This window comes from Heptranchias perlo, chromosome 22 (assembly GCF_035084215.1).
Source record: "Heptranchias perlo isolate sHepPer1 chromosome 22, sHepPer1.hap1, whole genome shotgun sequence".
Classification (NCBI taxonomy): Eukaryota; Metazoa; Chordata; class Chondrichthyes; order Hexanchiformes; family Hexanchidae; genus Heptranchias; species Heptranchias perlo.
The window spans coordinates 7,535,464-7,558,534 of record NC_090346.1 but is presented as its reverse complement, the minus strand read 5'-3'; the positions used below and the strand labels follow the sequence as shown (position 1 = coordinate 7,558,534).

Sequence of the window (23,071 nt, the reverse complement as noted above, 5' to 3'; positions counted from 1 at the left end):
TAAACAGTTCTATTTCTTTCAGGGGGTTTAAAATCTGCTCAAACATAAATTTCATTCCTAACATTTCCTAGATGACAACAATCTTCAAGTTTGCAAGTCATAAAAACCTGCAGGATGATAGATAGTTTAGATTTGTTACGTTTGGGTTTTGCTGGGTAACAAGGTAACTAAACACATTACTATACGTTACTCCATCTGGCTATCCAGCTCAGATAGGTAAGCTGGAACATAGAGTGCCATGGGTATTTCAATTGTAAATTGCCTGCCTGAAATTTAAGCCAGGCATAAGTAACTGTGTCTCTTGATTTCCTGCGCATTATCTCTCCTAACACCTTGTCATTTGAGTTTCTCTCTCTGCCAGTCTCTGATTTCAGTAAGCAATTGAGTCCATTGCCCAGGTTGAGTGAAAATTAAGTGGAATGTAGAACAAGTTCTTTATTAGGTATCAGGCCTTATTCCCAAGTCCCTATCCTTTGGTCCTCTAAAGCAAATTTGCACACAATAGGCAAAATTCATACTGCAATGCAGTACATCAGTTAATGCAGTTAATAGAACAATTCTAGTATACTCACACATTTTCAAGCAGTTATTCTACAAATTATTTACCAGTAAACATGCTGAATGAACCTTGAACATTGTATTTAATTAAGATCTTACCTACTATTTGTCCTCGTATTGTATCACTGTCTGTGGGATTGAGCTTGCATAGATCTAACCGCTGGTCTGGCAAAAAAGAAGAGGATATAATGTTACCTGAACTGTAAACACAGCAAATTATAGCAGCACACTAAAAGTACAATCAGACTTTTATACAGTACAATGAGACAAGTGTGTATTTTATACAGGTCTCTTATACTATTCAAGTGATATACTAAATACTGGGAAAGCATACTACTCTGCAGCCCCAGCCAGTTGAGTGGATTCCTGTAGCCAAGTGGCTAAGGATTGGCTCTTAAGCCTGTCAGAATTCACACCCCTTTCCTCCATTGATAATCAATAAAGGTTTTTCAAGATGCATGGGGTGCCTTCCCATTGGTAATATCACGAAGTAGGTAAGCTCGACGAAAGACCTGACTTGATGGCCCTCTCTGCAGATAGAAAATGATAATTAACAAAAAACTAAGTCTCTATTAGCCAATATTTTCGATCGTAAAATGGGGGAGTACTTAAATAAAGTACTTCCTCTAGACTTACCTTTCCCTTTAAGCTTTGCATGGAGATACAGGTATGTTGACAAGATCAAAAATCAGACTCTCAACCATCAGTCAACAAAGAGGTGCATGTAAAGGTTAAAAAAGAAACTGGTAACTTTTCTCAGCATGAAGTGTTCATGAAACACTGTTGTCACCAATAAGAGAAAAAGAATGGTCAAGTGAACCCAGAATAAGGGCTGGTATGGAAGAAAATTGATATTGTCCTTGGTTGGCAAGTGAGTGAGAAGTCTTAAAAGGGTCAATATCTTGTGATTTCCTAATTAAAACTATTCTTTTGTATCAGGAGGTTGAACAAATGAGGAATAAAGAGTTTTTCCCCCCCTAGACATGGACTCAACAGCCAGAAGAGAGACGGGAGTGGCTACCCTTGACATCAAGGCAGCCACTTAGAGTCCTAGCAAAACTGAAGTCAATGAGAATATGGGAAAACATCTCAGTGGATGGAGTTATACCTGATGCAAAGGAAGATGGCTGCAGTTGTCAGAGTCCAGTCATCACAGCCCCCAGGACATGAGTTTCTCAGGGAAGCGCCTTAGCCCATCCATCTTCAGTTACTTCATCAGTGACCTTCCCTCTGTCACAAGGTCAGGAGTGAGGCTGTTTACCAAGGATTCCAGTGTACAGCTTTATTCACAAATCTTCAGATAATGAAGCAGCTCCTGCCAGCCTACAGCAGGACCCAGATAACCTTCAGGCTGACAAGTGACAGGCAACATTTTGCGCCACACAAGTGCTGGGTATTGAACATCTCGAACAACAGAAAACCCAGCCATCTCCCCTCGACTTTTAACAGTCCCACCATTATAGTCCACCACCATCAACATCTTGGGACTCACCATTGACCAGAAATTGAATTGGACCAACAACATGGCTACAAGAGCAAAGCAGAGGCTGAGTACTCTGCAACAAGTGGCTCATCTTCTGACCCCTGAAAGCCTCTCCACCATCTACAAGGTTTAAGGCAGGAGTGTGATGGAATATTCGCCTGCAGCCTCAACAATACTTAAGAAGCTCAACACAAACCAGGACAGAGCAGTTTACTTGATGGTTGCCACTGCCGCTGGACTTAATAGCCTCCATTACCAACACACCGTGGTTGCAGTTTGTACAATCCACAGTATGTACTGCAGCTACTCGCCAAGGTTCCTTACTCCTCTACTGCGACCTCTACCACAGAGAAGAACAAGAGCAGCAATGTCATAAGAGCACTGCCTCCAAACTCCCCTTCAAGTCACACAGCATCCTGACTTGGACATATGTCATCATTCCATCATCATTGTTGGGTCAATATCCAGGAATTCCCTATCTCTACAGCACAAAGACTGTAGCGGTTCAAAGAGAAGTTCAAACATCACCTTCTCAAGGCAACTAGGGATAAACAATGAATGCAGCCTTGCCAGTGTTGCCAATACCCTAAGAACAAATAGAAAAAAAACAAGTTGTGCTACTTTGCACAGAGGCCTATTAAGGTGTCAGCCCTTGGCTCAGTGCTAGCACACTTGTCTAGAAGTCAGAAGATCATAGGTTCAAGTCCCACTCCAGAATCTTGAGCACATAATCTAGGCTGACACTTCAGTGCAGTATTGAGGGAGTGCTGCACAGTTGGAGGTGCCATCTTTAGGATGAGACTGCCCGCTAAGGTGGACGTAAATGATAAATGATGCCATGGCACTTTTTGAAGAAGCGTAAGGTGTCCTAGCCAATATTTATCCGCCAACCAATACCAGCAAAAACAAATTAACTGGTCATTTATCTTATTGCTGTTTGTGGGACCTTGCTGTTCACAAATTGGCTGCCACATTTACCCACATTACAATGACCAGACTTCAAAAAAAAAGTACTTCATGGCTCTGACATGCTTCAGGATGTTCTGAGGTTGTGAAAGATGCCACATAAACGCAAGTTATTTCTTTCTTTTATTGTTTAACAGATCCACCTTTCTCTTTCAAAGAAATTCCATCACAACTTGGCTCACCTTCACAAAACTTTGCCAGCAGGATAAAATGAGCAGTCCAATGCCATTTTCCAATTTGCTGACAAACATTTAGTAAGGAAAGACAGTCAAGCCTTTTCCTACCCTCTCCTCCAGTGGAATACTCCAGAATCACAAACTTTCCAACCTAACATATTACCTAGAATCAGAGGGAGCTCATCCCATGAATACCAGACTACTCTGAGTGCCAGAAAGCTTTGGAAATGAAACTTACAAACAGTTCATTAGTTAATCCTTGCTCTATTGCTTTAAAAAAATCAAGAAACAGACTACATACAGCCAGTGTCCTTTAGCCTACTGATGGCATTTGATAGCAGCCGAACACAGCCCAGGAAGCCAGCTCCCTGTTTCTTATGTATTTTCTTGTGATTCCATATGCTTATAGTAATTGAGTCTGCTTTTCCAATATACCTGAAAAGGAAGAAGTTATGAGTATTAAAACAAGTAGCACCACAAACAGCTTTTAAGATACTGAAACTCCCCCTAAAACCCTAACAGTGCTTCTCTGTAATTGACAAAGACTTATTACATGTAAAACAGTCTAGTTGGGTGTAAACATCATCTACTTAAATCACAGAACAAGCCATATTTACAAACACTGAAAGTGACTTCACTTTTATTTGAAATTTATGTTCACTTCTAGCTGCACCATAATAGAACTTGAAACCATCATCAGCCATGCTAGTGCACAGGATTGATACTGACAAAATCAAGTCACCATAAAGTTGTCCCCATCATCTGGTAGAAAACTTCAGAGATGGTTCAATGTTTAGCCATGGTAACTGAAATAATTAAGATTAATATCAAGGATTAAAAAGTACGAGGTAAACACTGGCTAAAGATCCAACATGTGAATCTACACCTTGCCAGTGCGTTCTTTAGAATAGCAATTTAATGATCACTGTAATAAATCAAAAATATTTTAGGGTAACAATGTGATCAGACATGATCACATTGTTACCCTAAAATATTTTTGATTTATTAGCTAATTTCTCTAATTAGCTAATTTCTCTACACTGAACATGCTAATCATCTTCATTGATGACATAAGACCTTAAAGCACAAATGTGTCAACAGGCAATATGACCCAATAGCAAAGCATGTATACACAAGTACCGAGTGCCTGGGCTAGAGAGGGTCTGAGTTTACCCAAGTTATCTCTCTACTTCTAGCATCTACTTCATATCACATACTGTACAAAGCATCAATTATGGTGACCTTGCAAAAAGCTGTCACTAGGGTAATTTCATGAAGGTGTTTGTGCCATCCAATTAGTTTTGAAATCCAATCACACATATTTATCCGTTACAATTGAACTGTTTTCCCCTCCCAATTTGCTCTGCAAGTTTAGCCAGTGAGAAACTGAGGCATACAGACGAGGAAGGTCTCAATGTCCAATCTGTGCTCAGTCTGTTGATCTCTGCCAAGTTGGCAGCAGGGGCACTATAATTGGCTTCAGCTCCACTGGATTAAGGACAGGAAAATCAGTCAGGTTGCTGCTCCTGATTACTCTACTCAGCTATGATGCCATCACAAATATTCATTGTCTGGTTCATGCTTGAGGAATAGCCACTTAAGTAAGATATCAAAGGGTGCTCAGTGCCTGTGGTACTGTACCCCAGCAAGGAGTCGATGCTTTAAGAAGGGCAGAAACTGAAAAAATTTGTTGATGTGAGTTGCTTTATCATTTAGCAGTCTTTTTAATCACAATATCTTGAATTAACTTGAATTATCACATAAAAGTTTGACAATCAGAAGTATGTAAAAAGCTCACTTAATTGCCTTGACACTAAAATATCTGATTAAATCACAAAATGTTTGAAGTCACTTGTCAAAACCATGAATCCAGTTTAAGGCATCTGCTTCTTTCTAGTTTAGATCCAAAACTAATTTACATTGTCAAATTTTTTAATTCTACCACCAGTACAGAAAATATTCCTATCTATATCACACAAAAAGATTTTGTTGACTGGATGATGGAATTTTAAAAAATCTGTCAATAAGCTAATCTCTAGTGACTTCATGTAGACACCTCCACTGCATACCTCAAACATTTTTGGTTGGGGAAACACACTTTCTTATAGCACAAAGCAAAATAAATGTTAAGTGACGAAGCATAAACTCATGAATCTTAATAATTATATGATGGAGGAGGATGGAAGAGGTCTAATCTTATCATTCTGGACCTGTAATGTTATTCACACAAAGCAAACATATCCAATATTATGAAAATACCCAATTAAAAAAATGATGATAGAATGAAAATGAATGAAAATAGACAAAATGTGAACCCAGATCATTTCATACTAAAACAAAATACTGCGGATACTGGAAATCTGAAATAAAAACAGAAAATGTTGGAAATACTCAGTAGGTAAGGCAGCGTGAAAGGTCAAAGACCTGAAACGTTAATTCTGTTTCTCTCTCCACAGATGCTGCCTTACATGCTGAGCGTTTCCAACATTTTCTGTTTTTATTTCGTGTTATACTGCATCAGTCACCTATTACCAAGAACAGCCACTCTTCATAAGCAACTATAACATTGTCACCACTAAATTTTACTTTTGGAAGTTCTACATGAATTAGGAATTCATCATTTTACATAGATGAAGGACAATTCCTTATGATTCAAACACTTTGGTGCATCTTTTTTAAACTTCTGTACTTATTTTAAACATTTTTGATTGTGATTTTAAAATAGTTAAACCACACTAAATAATGAATTAGCCCCAAAATTGCAATACACTCCAAAAGTAAATTAATAGCTACAGATTCAACTGCACTCACAAGTCATAGTGTTGGTTCCATTTTGGATCAAGCGTGTTTTTCACCGTGTCTGTCGAGTGACACTGTCCTGAGCCATCTACAATAATTTTGGCAAAAGGATCAGGTAATCCTATGCAGGGCAAAAAAATGAGTCTTATTTAAAACAGGTAAACTACCATATCATAATTGAAGTGAAAAAATATCTGAATTTCCCATTTCAAATTCAAAACAATCAGATAACACTTCAAATAATTGAAAACTGCATTCCTGAGAAAATAACACAAAATCTAAAATCATACATAATTTTAATTTCAAGACTATTAGCCCCCAATATAAAATAACAAATCCAAATGTTGGTCATGACATAGGTGCACAAACTTCATTGCAAATTTTTCCATGTACATTAAAAAAAAATCCCTTATTCATTTTAAAATACACTTAAGCAAACTAGGCTTCTGCATTCCAGGATTATTCCGTGATGGCGGTTACAGAGCACAGCCACACATTCTGCAAGCGCTCCTCAATGAATTGGGCAAATAGACACAAGTGCTGGATTCACGAGGCATCGAATTCACACCAGTTCAAAATCCCGCCCCCGCCCCCGCCCCCCCCCGCCCCCCACTGATTTTGGTGACCATGCCCAAGCATGTCTGGGCCTCATTAATGCTCCCGATTATAGTCAACACTATGTAAATTAGTCCCATGACAAATTCTACTTTTTTTTGATTTCCTCAGTCCATTAGCGTTACTTACCAGCTTAAAACCGGCACTTCTTGGTTTCCCTGCTCTGGTCTTCAGAATTGTTCAGGCAGAGGGAACAAAGGCAGGTGCAACTACATCTGGCACCAACTTGAGCTTAAGTCCCAAGTCTTCAAACCCAGATGTAACGAGTTAGGAGCATCTGACAAAACTTGCCTTTATCGTCTACGCTTCACTGAAGTGGCTGTCACTAAGTGATACCATTTACACGAGGCATACTTCCAGACAAATTCTACCACTGGAACAGCTATGCTTTTTGTTGTGATGGGTACCAAAACTTTGAATTTTTACATAACTGGATCGTTCCAGGCCATCATTGATGGCATTTATCACATTAGTCAGTCTTCAATCCAGTGATGCTTCAAGCAAGTCACAGCAGTTTTGTCAGGGGACACTTATTTTTTGCATTCCCTATGGAAAGGAGGCAACAGTAGAAGAGGCTCAGCACTTTCACCAGGTGGCAGGCTTCCAAAAGTGCAGGGCCTCACTGTTGGCAAACATGTAGATATCCGGCCACTAACAACCACCTCATCGTATGTATAAATAGGAAAGACTTTCATTCCATCAATGTGCAAGTGATGCTGACTGCAGGAACAGAATAATGCACAATATCATGGTAGCAGCCATGATTCTCCATTTTGTGACAGTCCACTGTGCCAGCACTGTTTCGGCCCAACAGGTCCATGTTGGTGTTTATGCTCCATACAATCCTCCGCCCTCCCTACTTCATCTAATCCTATTAACATATCCTTCTATCCCTTTCTCCATCATGTGTTTATCTAGCTTCCCCTTAAATGCATTTACGCAAGTCACCCCAATGACTCCTCGTGGTAGCGAATTCCACATTATAACCTCTCTGGGTAATGAAGTTTCTCCTGAATTCCCTTTGGATTTATTAGTGACTATCTTATATAGTTATTAATAAGTGGAAACATCTTTTCTACATTTACCCTATCAAACCTTTTCATAATCTTAAAGACCTCTATGAGGTCACTGTTCAGTCTTCATTTTTCTAGAGAAAAGAACCCCAACCTGTTTAGTCTTTCATGATAAGTATATCCTCTCAGTTCTACTATCATCCTTGTGAATGTTTTTTGCACCTTCTCCAATGTCTCCATATTCTTTTTATAACATGGAAACCAGAACTGTTCACAGTACTCCAAGAGTGGTCTAACTAAGGTTCCATACAAGTTTAACATAACTTCACTGCTTTTCAATGCTATCCCTCTAGAAATGAACCCCAGTGTTTTGTTTGCATTTTTTATTGTCTCATTAACCTGTGTCGCTACTTTTGTGTATCTGCACCCCCAAGATCCCTCTGCTCCTTTACGCCATTAAAACTCTTATTTTCCAAGGAGTACGTGGCCTCCTTATTCTTCCTACCAAAATCTACCACCTCAGACTTTTCTATATTGAAATTCATTTGCTAATTACACACCCATTCTGCAAGTTTATTAATGTCTTCCTGTATTTGTCACAGTCCTCCTCAGTATTAGCTATACCCCCCAATTTGGTGTCATCCGCAAATTTTGAAATTGTACTTCCGATTCCCGGTCTAAATCATTTATGTAAAAGAGCAGGAAGAATAGATGGATCACACTGGGGGACCACGGCTACCCTGGAGTTGAGGTACAGATCCGCCATGATCTAATTGAACAGCAAAGCTCGTGGGGCTGAATGGCTTGCTCCTGTTCCTACGTGCCTACTCCTGAACTTTGGTTATCAACACCATTGAGGAATCTCAAACAAAGGCAGAACAGAACATAAGGCTCACGCCTTTACTTGAATTCTGATAGAAGATACAATTGGCAGACTGGAGCAGAGATACTGCACTCAGGATAGGTAGGGGGAGGTGGAGGGGGGGAATAGCAGCACAGGGTATACTCCTCTACAGTTCTGACTAGGTGTCCAAAATTAAAAGTGTCTGCAGCATTCTGCATTAATTTGCTGCCCAGGGACTGGAATCCCTTCAGCAAGGCCTTGAGGAGGAGGAGGAAAATGAAAATGTAGAAATGAGGAAAGCTGATGTGCAGCCAGAAAGACTGGTATGCCGTTAAAATCTGTAAAAGTGCATAAAAAGCCATATGGTCCTCAGGATATAGTGGCCCCACAAACAACATGCTCCGCCTAATCATCACTACCTCTACCATCTGTGCCTTTGGTGCACCACCTACAACATTGCCCTTCTGGCAATAAATCTGTACACTACATTGGCAACTGGTGAATTTCTCTACTTCTATTTACATGCTTCGCCAGTGCTTGCCGTGGTATGGCAACTCCTACCTAATCTTCTTCTCTTTCTAAGTGCTATTTCAGTGGGAGGAGTATGCTGTGGCAGCCTGCTGCTCCTCATTGGAGACCCCTTGACACAGCTGTGGCACTGTACCTCTTTGTGCTGGGTCTCAAGATGGCCCTGCAACTACTGCCAGCAAATTGGGCCCTGTGCTGGCTGGCCGCTTCAGCCAGTCACCTGCCACAGTTACAGCCGAAATGGGTGGATCTGGCATCACCCCGAGAGGTAACTATGAGCCTTTTCTGGACGCTCACTTAGGAGTGTGAAGTCCGTCAAGGTACTCTCAAGCCACTCCCCTAGCATCTGCAACCTAGAATTGAGTCTCCTTTAAATTTAAACCCATGGTCTCAATAACATCCTTCACAAAGAAAACTACATCTGCATTTTGATCCTCTATGTTCAAGGGGTTCTCTGCAGATAGCTGTAAAGTTGCCACTCACTTCATGGTGGATTGCAAGTATATTATACCCTCGCGCATGACAGTACAGATGTCAGACCTGAACTTATGAAAATTCTCCGACATACCCTGCGAGGACCTCAAAGCATTCTCAATGGGCCGCATGAAGTGCTTTTGCTTGTTAGTGAGATCCCCTGTGTACGTAGGCCTGTAAGGTATAAATCTGTAGGTCCTGCAGTGCAGAATGTCTGACCTAAGCCTTCCCTTCATGTTGTTGCTTCTCTACTATCACTTCAGCTGGCTCCTCCTCACTTGTGCTTTCTGATTACCCTGTGGAGGATGTATCTGAGCTGGTGCTTGTGTGGTCAGAAGTGTTTGATAGGTGCTCAAATGATGTGCCGGCTTCCTGCTTGTCCCTGATGGCAGGTACAGCAACTTGGGATGCCCTACGTAAACAGAAAACAGCTGTTAGTATGATGCATATTGCAAATGGTTCTGCACATAGTAGCAAGGGCAATACAGTGAGCGCCATGCTGCTCCTGGACTCATGCCTACATGTTATTGAGTGAGTGAATTTGAAGGGTAAGCGAGTAGAAAAAGTTGGCGAATACTTGCCTTATTGGCCAAGCTCTCCCTTGCCCACACCCTTAACGGCCTCCACCCCAATGCTTTTCTGAGCTGCCTCCTCATGGTGGGTCAGACAGTGCAAGTTGGCAGGGCCACCTCCATTGTGGTTTCACACTCTGTGGTTGTGTGCAGCCTCCACCTTTAAAAGCAGACAAAACATAAGCTTTCAGCAAATGGGTCGAACCTGAGTGGGACGCCAGTGCCCAGCCTTCATTCAACCTTATGCGAATGGGTGACTACATAGCATGCAAGTAGTTTAAGGTGGCATTTTGACTTAGGGGCATAGCATGCAGCAGTTACGTGTGCCATTAGAAGCCTTTTCTATGCCAGCCACAAGTTCAGGCTGAAGCACCACAAATATGGAGGTTTTGGCATGCAAAATGTGAGAGATTATGCTAGTGGTTTCCATGGTTATTGCTGGTACTGCACCACATTGGGGGCTCAGTGCCTGTGCCATGCATAGTACAGGCAGAGATTTAATTTAAGTGGAGTTGTCAACCTGTAGGCAATCTTACCTTGGCATATTTCCTCATGCCAGAGAATTTCCTCCTCATCTGCTCCCACGACCTATGGACGTGGGAGACAACATTGACTTTATCAGTCATCTCTTGCCATTCATACTGCACATTTGGTTGCAGAAGAGGCCTCACCTCTGCCTGAAATATGTCAAGCCTCCTCTATCTCGCCTCTTCCAACAGAACATGCAAAGTCTCCTCACCAAAGATGGCAGTTCTGCCATGACCTTTAGCAGCGTCCCATCTTTGGAGCACTAGTTAGCCGCAGCAAAAAGTAATGGTTGCAAAGAGCAGCAGCTGACAATGCTGAATCCAGTGAGGTGTGCTCCCCACACCCCTTGCACGATTATTGCTGGGCACACAGTGATTCTGGGGCCCAAATTTCGGCCTTCTATTCTTCAGAAACAGAATTATATTAACTAAAGTTTAATACTTACTGAAGAAATCCTTCTTAGCCAGATTTTTTGCACACAACACTGGAAGACAAAAATATGAGATTTAATGTCACATGTTTTCCTTCAAACTTTCTCCCCATTTCCAACAATAGTGATTCGTGCTAAGATACAGATTCACAGGCACTGGCAATCTTTCAATCCCTTACTGAAGTGGTCATTCTTCATGTGAATCACAATGACTGCCAACAGGCTATTCAAATACTAGCAGTTTTAAATCAATTTCATTTAAAAGCATAAATAGGTATTTCAATAATTTCTATCGGTGCAATATGATTGAAGACTCCCACAGAAACTTGACAGAGTCCTGACTAGTACTGCAAAGAGTGCATTCCACCACTTGGTGTCACTAAATAACTACATTTACAGCACTCAGAAAACAAGAAATAAAAAGCAATCGGCCAGCTGGTTTCCAAAATTAAACTGCATAAGCATTCACCAGAATAATTCAACTTAAAAGTTCACAACAGTTGGATGATTCATTGCTGAAATGAACTGTCTAAATCGGGTCATCACAAATATAGTAATTTTGATTTGGGTAAGTATTTACACACTTCATATCCCTAGCCTGTATTGCTATCACTTTCATATTGTTATTCAAAATATAATAATTCTGTAAACAAAGCAAAAATCTAAGAATAAGCTAAAATCCATAACACACCAATTTGGCACCTTGCTGTGCAAATTGGCTGCCACGTTTCCTACACTTCAGAAGTACTTCATTGGCTGTAAAGTGCTTTGGGACATCCCATGGTCATGAAAGGAACTGTACAAATCCAAATTCTTCTATCCATTTTTAATTTAATTTAATTCTTATTCATATGATTGTGTTTTTGCTTTAGGAAAACGCTTAAATAAAAAGAAAACTACAAGCACAGTACAATCATTTGTGCATTAAAGTGCACACAATGAGAAATTTTACAAATTAATCTGGGTGTGATGGCATTCCAGTGATGCCCTGTTGGAAAATGCATATGTGGATATCAACTGAAAACAGGATTTCACTCAGCTGTAATCCCCTCTACAGCTGAATAGACTGACGACACTCTAAGCTCTCACATGACGAATGGCCACTTGGGCACGGTACCAGCTGATCAAAGAGAGACAGCATGGATTTGTGAAGGGTAGGTCATGTCTGACTAATATAGATGAATTTTTTTGAGGAGGTCACTAGCATGGTGGACAGGGGAGTGTCTATGGATCTTGTCTATATGGACTTTCAGAAGGCATTTCATATGGTTCCACACAAGAGATTGTTAGCAAAAATGAGAGTGCACAAAATTGGAGGTAACCTTGTGACATGGATCGGTAATTGGTTGGGAGACAGAGAGTAGCGATAAAGGGCCCGTTCTTTGGTGGGATGTGACACATGGTGTTCCCCTTGGATCTGTACTGGGGCTTCAGCTTTTCACCATATATATTAATGACTTGGATGAAGGAATAGAGTTGTATATTCAATTTTTCAGATGACACCAAGTTAAGAAGCACAATAAGTGAATGGGCAAAACTACAGCAGGTGGGGAAATGTGAGGTCATCCACTTGAAAGACAAATCAGAAGCTATGGAAAACCAAAAAGATTTAGGTGTCTATGAACACAAATCTTTAAAAGCTAGTGCACAGGTACAAAAGTAATCAAAAAGGCTAATGGAATGCTGGACTTTATTTCAAGGGGATTTGAATACAAAAGTGAGGAAGTGATGCTTCAATTGTACAGAGCCTTAGGCAGACCCCATCTGCAGTACTGCGTTCAGTGTTCGGCACCGAACCTCAGCAAAGACATATTGATCTTGTGAGGAATACAGCGCAGATTCACCAGAATGTTACCAGGACTTAAAGGATTAAATTATAAGGACAGGTTGCATAAACTTGGCTTGTATTCCCTTGAGTTTAGAAGACTGAGGCATGATTTAATCAAGGTGTTTAAAATGATGAAAGGATTCGATGGAATAGATACAGAGAACTCTTTCCTTTGGTGGGGGAATCCAGAACAAGAGGGCACAATCTTAAAATTAGAGCTAGGACATTAAGATCTGAAATCAGGTAGCACTTTTTGCACACACAGGGTAGTGGAAATCTTGAACTCCCTCCCCCAAAACAGCTGTAGATGCTGGGTCAATATTTATCCTGGCCAATATTTATCCCTTAACCAAAACAGTTTATCTCGTCACATCTCATTTGCTGTTTATGGGACCTTGCTGAATAAAAATTGGCTGCTGCATTTGCCTACATAAGAACAGTGACCACACTTCAAAAGTAATTAATTGGACATGAAGTGCTTTGGGATATCCGAGGACATGAAAAGTGTTATATCAACGCAAACCTTTTCTTTCTTATGCAGCCACTATTCGGTAAATAGTTTCTGATGAACTGTTATAAAACACAATTGGAGTATTATGTCCAGTTCTGCGCACCGCACTTCAGGAAAGATGTGAAGGCCTTAGAGAGGGTGCAGAAGAGATTTACTAGAATGATTCCAGGGATGAGGGACTTTAGTAACGTGGATAGACTGGAGAAGTTGGGGTTGTTCTGCTTGGAACAGAGATGGTTGCGAGGAGATTTGACAGAGGTATTCAAAATCATGAAGGGTCCAGACAGAGTAGATAGAGAGAAACCGTTCCCATTGGTGGAAGGGTCAAGAGCAAGAGAACATACATTTAAGGTGATTGGCAAAAGAACCAAAGGTGACATGAGGAAAAACTTTTTTTACACAGCGAGTGGTTAGGATCTGGAATGCACTGCCCGAGGGGGTGGTGGAGGCAGATTCAATCATGGCCTTCAAAAGCAAACTGGATAAGGACTTGAAAGGAAAAAAATCTGCAGGGCTACGGGAATAGGGCGGGGGAGTGGAACTAGCTGGATTGCTCTTGCATAGAGCCGGCATAGACTCAATGGGCCGAATGGCCTAATTCCGTGCTATAACCTTTCTATGATTCTATGTTGCAGTAACAACCGCTCCATTTGAAGTACTGTAAAGCTCGCTTTGTATTAAAAAAAACCATCACTGATTAAACAAATTGCCATATTTGATATTCCATAACTGAGGTGATAAATTTAAGTGTTCACAAATTGAAATGATCCAATACACTGACAGGCACGAGAATGACTCCTCTTTTGACAAAATCCCATCATGTATGATGAAATCTCAAAAATAAGGTGACCCACAGCTTCTTGCAGATAGTCAAAACACAAGCAATTCTAAACATGCTCACTTTTGAAGAAATCCAGTGACACTTCCAAAGTTGATTTTAGTACGGTGAAACATTTTGAAACATCAATTGAGAAGACAAGCCAGTGGACTGGCCTATAACAAATCATTGCAATTACTGCAAACACTTTGAACACTAATATTTAAAGGATATACAAAAATTGAATTACCATTTCTTGATGCAATAAAACTAGACAGAACATATATCATAATCCATTTGTCACAAAACTTTTCATACATCATATTTTTATTCACTGAACAGCTATGTGATATTTTTAAGTCAATGAAAATTAATGTCTTTAGGCTAGGATGCCAAAGTTTATGAAGTACAAAATGAAAACAATCTTATTTGTTCCCAAAGAACATTCTCCAGTGCACCAGCTATATTCTATGATAAAATATGTATTCTTTGTGGAGATGTGTGCACATGCATGTTTTAGAATGACAGTTGCAATTAGTCGTTCTTCGACAGGTTGCTCTCTCACTCACTGCTGGAGTTGGTCCAGCCTGGATGATGTTTTGGAGAAACTACATTATCACAACACCTCCAAAGATATTTCTGATGCCACGAAGCACAGTTGCCAAAATCACAAAGTAGCACAATGCAATTAATGGTGTTAAGCTCCACTTATTATTTTGGTGTCTTAGAATTCTTTCTGAAATATTCCTCAGAATGTTAGCTCTGAAATCACACCACAAAATATATATTTGTGTTTCATTAGATTTGAGTTCCCTACACTCTACAGCAATGAAAACACCTATGTACACATGCAAATATATGCATACTTTAACAAGTATTTCATATAAATCTTGTGAAAATGTTAACACGTGCTATTTTATAGAACACAAAAGCATTATATAAATATTATCTACTAAACCAGATGTAAAATATCGGCCTGAAGGTTCAAAAAGTGAGTACAAATCATACCTCAATGGCAATTAAGAATTGAGGAAAAGTATTTAACCATGTACCATGAAAATTGTAGTAAATAACTTGATTTTATCCTTGAACCATCTAGAATTTTATCCCAGTTTTGCCTAAAATTTGCAATTTTTTTTATTCGTTCATGGGATGTGGGCATCACTGGCAAGACCAGCATTTATTGCGCATCCCTAATTGCCCTTGAGAAGGTGGTGGTGAGCCACCTTCTGTGAGATTTTACAACTGAGTGGCTTGCTAGGTCATTTCAGAGGGCGATTAAGAATCAACCACATTGCTGTGGGTCTGGAGTCACATATAGGCCGGGTAAGGACGGCAGGTTTCCTCCCTAAAGGACATTAGTGAACCAGATGGGTTTTTAAACGACAATACGGTAGTTTCATGGCCACCATTACTGATACTAGTTTCTTTTTAATTCCAGATTTTTATTTAATTAATTTAATTTAAATTTTCCAGCTGCTGTGGCAGGATTTGAACTCATGACTCTGGATTATTCGTCCAGGCCTCTGGATTACTAGTCCAGTGACATAGCCACTATGCTACCGTACCCGCTGATTACTTGGTTCTATTGTCCAGATTTCAATAACTGAAGAAAATTATCCACTGATACCTCTTTATAATCTATGAGAAAAACTCATTACACTGGATTTCTCTTCAACCAAGGTGTCCCCTTCCAGTCCAAAGTTGTAATGTACCCATCTATTTGTTTATATAGAAGTTTTGAAAATGTCCAACCACTCCAGATATCATACTTTTTGTAAAGCACTAAATGATAACTGAACAATCTTAAAAGGTATACGAAGAGAGAAAGAAATCCAGTTGTTTCCTGCTGTTTTTGCAGACCTTTGGATACCTGGCAAGGTTGCTGAGACAACGAGCAGCTGCCAATCTAGACAAACTTCCTAAAGCAATTATTACCCTCTAATTAACCTCAGGACTTATTTTGACCACTTCCCCACAGGGAGTACCCAGGCACTTGCCTGAAGGACAGGCCAGGTTAGAAACTAAATATTACAACTAGACTCCAGACTACTCATGAACAACGCCACACAAAAAAAAGCTAGCATAAAACAAAAAATACTCTACGTTGCTTAATGAGGTAGGGATCCTTTGACAGTACAGATACTTAACACGTATTCTATAAAGGAGGGCGTGGAAGGTTATAATTTAATCTCAGACTGAATGAATTACAGTTTGCAACTTTATCCACAGTATACACATCACTTGTCTGTTGAAAGCCAGAGAATGTTATTCCACACATAACCAGATATTGTGAAGTTTTTCTCAACTACTTTGGGGGGGGGGGGGGGGCGGGGGAGGTTGAGGAATTAATTTTCAAGAAGCAGGTTTAAATGAGATAGCCTTTTCTTTTTCTCTTACTTGCTAACATTCTAATGAATCATGGAACACAAAATTTTAAATAGCTCTGTGGCTATCAACTTGCATTTATATAGCACCTTTAATGTAGAAAATGACACAAGGTGCTTCACAGAGATATAATCAGACAAAAATGGATGCCAAGCCAGAGAAGGAGAGATGAGGAGGGGTGGTCAAAGAGGTGGGTTTTAAGGAGGGTCTCAAAGGAGTTGGAGAGGGAGGGAATTCCAGAGCATGCAGCCAAGACAGCTGAAGGCACAGCTGTCAATGTGGCATAAAGAGAGGGATGGGACGCACAAGAGTCTGGAGTCAGAGGAACAGAGTTCTGGGGGAATTATAGGGCAGGAGGAGGTTACACAAATAGGGAGGGACAAGGCCATGAAGGAATTTAAATACAAGGATGAGAATTTTAAATTTCCAATGTAGGACAGCAAGGATATGATTGATGGGTGAGTGGGATTTGATGTGGGATAGGATACAGGCTGCAGACTTTGCATGAGCTGAAGTTTACAGAGCATAGAGGATGGGAGGCTGGCCAGGAGAGCATTGAAATAGTCAAGCCTGGAGATGGCAACAGCATGGATGAAGTTTTCAGCAGATGATAGGCAGAGGCAGGCATTGTTATGGAGGTGGAAGTAGGTGGTTTTTGTAATGGAGAGGATATGGGGCCAGAATCTCAGGTAGGGTTGAATAGGGCCCGAGGTTGCGAACAATCTGCTTCGGCCTGAGTCAGTTGCCAGGGATGGGGTGGAACCAATGCAAGGAGACTGTGGCAGGGGCCAAAAATGATGGCTTCAGTCTTCTCAATGTTTAACTGGAGGAAATTGTGGCTAATCCAAGACTCTATGTTCAAAAAGTAGTCTGACAACAAAGAGGCATTTGAAGGGTCAAAAGACGTAGTCAGGCGGTAGAGTTAGGTGACATCAGCGTACATGTGGAAGCTGACCCCATATCTTCAGATGATGTCAGCAGCATGCAGATGAGAATGAGGTGGCCAAGGATAGACCCTTGGGGGCTCCAACGGTAACGATTCAAGGCAGGAAGATAAGCCATTGCTGGAGATGCATAGGTTATGATTGGATAGGTAAGGGTAGAGCCAAGCAGCAGCAGCACCACCATGCTAGACAACGGAGGACAGAAGTTGGAGGAGGATGGTGTGGTCGACCATGTCAAAGGCTCCAGAGAAGTCTAGAAAAACGAGGACGGAAAATGCACCGTGCTCACAGTCACAGAGGATGTCATTTTTGACTTTGATTTGGGCCATTTTAGTGCTGTGGCAGGGACGGAAACCTGATTTGAGAGATTCAACCTTGGAATAGCGGGAAAGATGGGTATGGATTTGGGAAACAACAACATGTTCAAAGACTATGGAGAAGAAAGGGAGTTTGGAGATGGAGAGAGGGTGGTTTTGAAAAAGAGGATGTTCTTGTGGATAAGATGAGATTGGAGAGGGCATATGGGGAGATGGGAGAGAAACTAGAAAAAGATGTGGGTCCAAGGCTAGGCAGGGGAGAAGCCTGAGGGGAGGTTTGACTTGGTGAGCAAAGAAAAGTAGGGAAGCAGCATAGGCAGCTGAACAGATGGTCTCAACCTTAGTAACAAAAATATCAATGAGCTCCTCGCACTAGTTGGAGGTGAAGGTGACAGTGGCAAGGGAGAGTAATTTAAGGAGCTGGTTGTTAACGGATAAAAGAAGCCAGGTTATCATTGCTCTCGAGGATGATCCTGAAGTAGTGGGCAGTTGTGGCAGAGGACAGTGAGGCCCGATAAGTGTTTGATGTGATCCAGCCAATCAGGTGATGGATGGCGAACCAGTTGTGCGTCAGATACGCTCAAATCTGCACCCCATGGAAGCCATCTTTACTCCTTCAAAGATAGGAGAGACTAAAGGTTACTTCAAAGTTTTAAAATATTTAGCGCTATATTAAAAAAACCTTTTTAGCTTATATGACTGTAGGGATGATTAAAGCCCTCCTGAGCTCACAACAGACCTATTCACATTCAATAGAAAAAATATTTGAAGTATATACAATCAGTATGGGTAGGGACCAGGCTTAAATATGGAGCTCCATGATAAATCATAAGTTTACACTTCTAATTCTTCAACTGGGATTTTGTAAATTTTAAACTATTCTTTGTCTACAAGTGGTTCATGATTGATAATGGAGTAATTCAACAAATGAATAAAGGTTTTTTTTTTAAATGGGTTACAAGGGTCAATTATAGAGGAGTGGGTTTATTCTAATAGTCAGCCTTTCGTAATTCACAAGTAGACACAGACACAGACATAGACATAGACACAGTAAGCCAGAGTTAGAAGGATAGAGGTTACCAAAGACTGATTAAGCAGCAACTCAAAGTTGAGAAAGCCAAGATCGAGTAGTTCATCGTCACCAGCTGAACCAAGATTGGAGTACTGCTTTGTAATTGCTCAAGGTATCTATGAACAACAATGGTTTCAAACTTTTCTGTTTGGGGTACTCCCTGCAAATATTGGCACACTTCTGAAAGACAATTACCCAAAGGAAAACAGTGCCATCATTGCAAAAAATATTTATTAGTATGCAGCAAAAGAAATAATTTGTTTGCGTCAACACGTACAAAAAATGCAGAAACACGAGGATGTATGGGTAGGATACTATAGGATCTGGGGTTCCAGTTTTAAAATCTATTATAATACATTAATTATAAGTTTTACTTGTGTATCTATTCTGTTTTTGGTCCCTTTTTGTGCTGATAGTGGGAAATAGGACAAACACCACTTGCTGATGCTCTTTTGTCTCTGATGTCAGTAATGAGTGATTGCCTTTCCACAAGAAAATTCAAAAATAATTTGGTTAAATACCAGGAAATGCTACATGCAGGATACATCATAGAATGCATGAAGAATGCCTTCTGAAATATGTATGCATCAAAAACCACAATAGAGAAAAAAAACATATTTTCCTTATAATTTTTCCCCCTCAGCACTACATAACTTAAGGCAGTTTTCTAGCCCAACAGTAACAGAAGCTGGAAATCTGTACAGCACGATATCGCAATAGCTGCTATTTTATAGTGATAATATATCATTTTGTTTCTGCAATCTAGCCACTGGGCTCCTACAAAATCAAAATGCTTTTGAGTTTTTCTTCCCCCATCCACTTTTTTCCCCTTCAGTTAATCAAAATTTCTAATGTCCAAAATAAGGGTTTAAACTAAATTAAAAATGCAAAAAAAATACATTTTTCACAACAAAATTACATTTGAGCATTGAATTATTTTTTTTGCACCCTTTAATACCTCCATTAAAATTTTTATTTGAAGGATTCAGTCTCTCCCAAATGCCTGGGCTGGGCCTTGATATTTTTGCCCAGACCCGTGGTTCTAAGCTGAATGTAGATTGTGCACTTTGGCGTGCGCAATGTACCTAATTACCAGGATGCATCAGTGCTCAGTCAGTTGTCCTGCTGGGTTATTTTTCTTTAGCTCCTAGCACTTTCCGCTCTGTCATTTTTCTTCAAATAATTTTGAAAAGCAAGACAAATATCAAACGATTTACTGAGGAAACACTTCGATATATGTCTGTGTGCGCGTGTCCTGGTGTGTGCGCATGGAAGAAAAAGTGATAGGCTTCTGATGCCACACCTGTTGTAGTTTTTGTGTTCTACAATAATAAAAAAATTATAATGAGGGGGAACGCAACAGAATGAGAGAACTAAGTTAGAGAAAGAGAGCGAGTGTTTTTTTCTTCAATCAAAAAAAACACCAGTTGCGTTTTAAAACCAATTATCTCAGCTGTATTTTGTTGACAGTAAAGGTCAATGCTAACTACATACACTGGAGACAGAGATTAAAATTTCTAATACCTATGAGACAGAGGGAGCAAGGGACAGTGAAAAAGACAAAGACTGACTGTTTAGTTCCTCAACCCAATTTGATTTTTTTTTTGAAAAGTTCAATTTTTGAAGTCAAACAAAGCCTTTTAAAGGGAAATCGATAGAAAAGGGTCGGGAGGAAGGAAATTGTTTAAGAATGATGGGGCCTCTGACCCCTTGTCACCCATCCTGGGGGGGACAAAGCGGGGGGATGTGGATGAAGGATTAAGGGGAGGAGAGAATATAGGAGTTCAAAAAGAAGAAGTAGGGGTAGTTTTGGAAGTGAGCAGCTAAGAAATGGAATGGGTCGTGGGAAGGTGAAGGGGTAAGGATAGGGGATGTGATTGGAGCAAGGGAGTGGGGGAAAGCACAAGTGAGGGGATGAGAAGAAAGTGGCTGAGGGCCTTTATTCCCCACCACCCCCATCCCAAATGCAGCCTGCAACCAGTAGTAGCTCCTTTGTCCACCCAAAAGAAAAAGACACGGAGTGAAGCAGGAGATAGAAAGATAAGCCAAAATAGTTAAGGAAAGAGATGCAGCAAAAAGAAAAAGAGAGCCAGGATCAAAAACAGAGAGATAGGGAGAGAAACAGCAACACAAGACAGGCAAAAGAATGACCAAATTCTCAAACTTACTTTGTGCAGATTGACTGGTCATTCCTTAAAAGAAGCAACAAATCACTTAACTGAATGATGCCTATTGCCTCAAATATGTTTCAACTGGTAGAAAAATTACCAAGCAGCATGGATGTCAGAAAACACTAAGGGAGAATGAGCAAAATCAAAGAAACATCTCAACACTATCAACTTACCCTGACATACTTCATTGGTCTGAGTACATTTTTGAAAATGGTTTCCTGCCGTCCCAAAGATCTTTCAGCAACCATATTGGTTCATCCTTCAGTCTACACCATTCCTCAATTCTTCCTTAGATTCTTTGTATGATTTTTAACTCATAAGTCTGTCTCCAGCCTAGGTTGGCACTCTATGCAGCAGGATCATGCTTTTCAAGCCTTCCAGGTAATTTTTAAAATTTTTATTTTAATTTAAACATTTTTTTAAAAAAGTAACAAGCACCCACCCCATCCTCCTCAGTGTTCTCATTCCTGCTGCAGCCTCAAACAGTTTCTACTGCCAGTGCCACTATGGCCCATTTTCACAACTGCTGCAGTCTCTTCCTACTCCCAGTGATCTCCAACCACCTATTTTTAGCACTCTGACACCCGCTCCTCACCCCTTGGCCTGCTCCCTACTGCCTTGGGATTCAGCTGCTTGGCTTCCAACCCCCTCCCCTCCATCAGCACTAAGTTGTTTTTTAAAAAATGGATTACTGTAGTATAGTCTGTTCATAACACAATGAACACTTTGAAAAACAATTTAACAGTTTTGTAGCTTAGTGCCAGCGAAGGGAGGGGATAGGAAGTGAATGGAGATAAGAGGAAGGTGGTAGGTTGTTAGGGAATTGGGTTGGGTGGAAAGCAGGAGAGAAAGGAAGACAGAAATGAAGAGAGAAAGGAAGAGAACACAATAAAGAGCATGAGAAAGACAACGCATGAAAAAGAAAAAAGCAGAAGAACAAAAGGAGAGATCAGGACAAAAAAAAACCCAGAAAAGACAGAGGGAAAATCATTAACAAAGAACAATATCCTGCAATTTAACATGAGCAATGGCACGGCACATCCACTTATACTTTTAAAGTTGATTATATGGATCTAGTAATATTCTACAAGCAGTATACACACCTCAATTTTTTTTCTCCCTACAAAAACATCAAATCCTTCCCTTAATGTCAAGTTCCACATTTATGTTGATGACACCCAGCTCAACAACACCACCACCACCCTAAACTCCTTCACTGTTTCTGATTTATCACACACGACATCCAGTGCTGGATGAGCAAAAATTTCCTCCAACTAAATATCGGGAAGACCGAAGCCATCATCTTCAGTCCCCGCCACAAACTCTGTTCCCAAGCTGCCAACTCCATCCCTCTCCCTGGCACTGTCTGAAGCTGAACCAGACTCTGACCGTTCGCAACCTTGGTGTCCAACTTGACTGAGATGAACTTCCGACCGCACATCCACTCCATCACCAAGACAGCCAACTTCCACCTCCATAACATCACCCATTTCTGCTCCTGCCTCAGCTCATCTGCTGCTAAAATCCTCATCCAGGCCTTTGTTACCTCTAGATTTGACTATTCCAATGCTCTCCTGGCCGGCCTCCCATCTTTCACCCTCCATAAACTTGAGCTCATCCAAAACTCTGCTGCCCGTATCCTAATTCACACCAAGTCCCATTCACCCATCACCCCTGTGTTTGCTGACTTACATTGGCTCCTGGTCCAGGAAAGCCTTGATTTTCAAATCCCTCCATGGCCTCGTCCCTCCCTATCCACCAGCCCTAAAACCCTCCGAGATCTCTGCGCTCCTCCAATTCTTGCCTCTTGCGCATCCCCGATTTTAATCACTCCATTGGCAGCCGTGCTTTCAGCTGCCTGGGCCCTAAGTTCTGGAATTCCCTCCCTAAACCTTTCCGCCTCTCTCTCCACCTTTAAGATGCTCCTTAAAACCTACCTCTTTGACCTAGCTTTTTGTCACCAGTCCAAATATTTTCTTATGTGGCTGTGTCAAATTTTGTATCAAAATCGCTCCTGTGAAAGGCCTTGGTTAGTTT

General features: G+C 40.7%; 1 protein-coding gene across 2 annotated transcripts in view; it reads right to left on the bottom strand.

The window, feature by feature from the left end:
* Positions 1-23,071, bottom strand: part of smurf1 (SMAD specific E3 ubiquitin protein ligase 1) — a 124,436-nt gene that overhangs the window by 49,590 nt on the left and 51,775 nt on the right. For both annotated transcript variants that reach the window (XM_068002884.1, XM_068002885.1), the window contains exons 2-5: positions 11,002-11,040; positions 5,995-6,103; positions 3,485-3,618; positions 658-723 (exon numbers count right to left, since the gene is read on the bottom strand). In XM_068002884.1, coding sequence (XP_067858985.1) covers positions 658-723; positions 3,485-3,618; positions 5,995-6,103; positions 11,002-11,040 — 348 coding nt within the window. The remainder of the gene's footprint in view (positions 1-657; positions 724-3,484; positions 3,619-5,994; positions 6,104-11,001; positions 11,041-23,071) is intronic.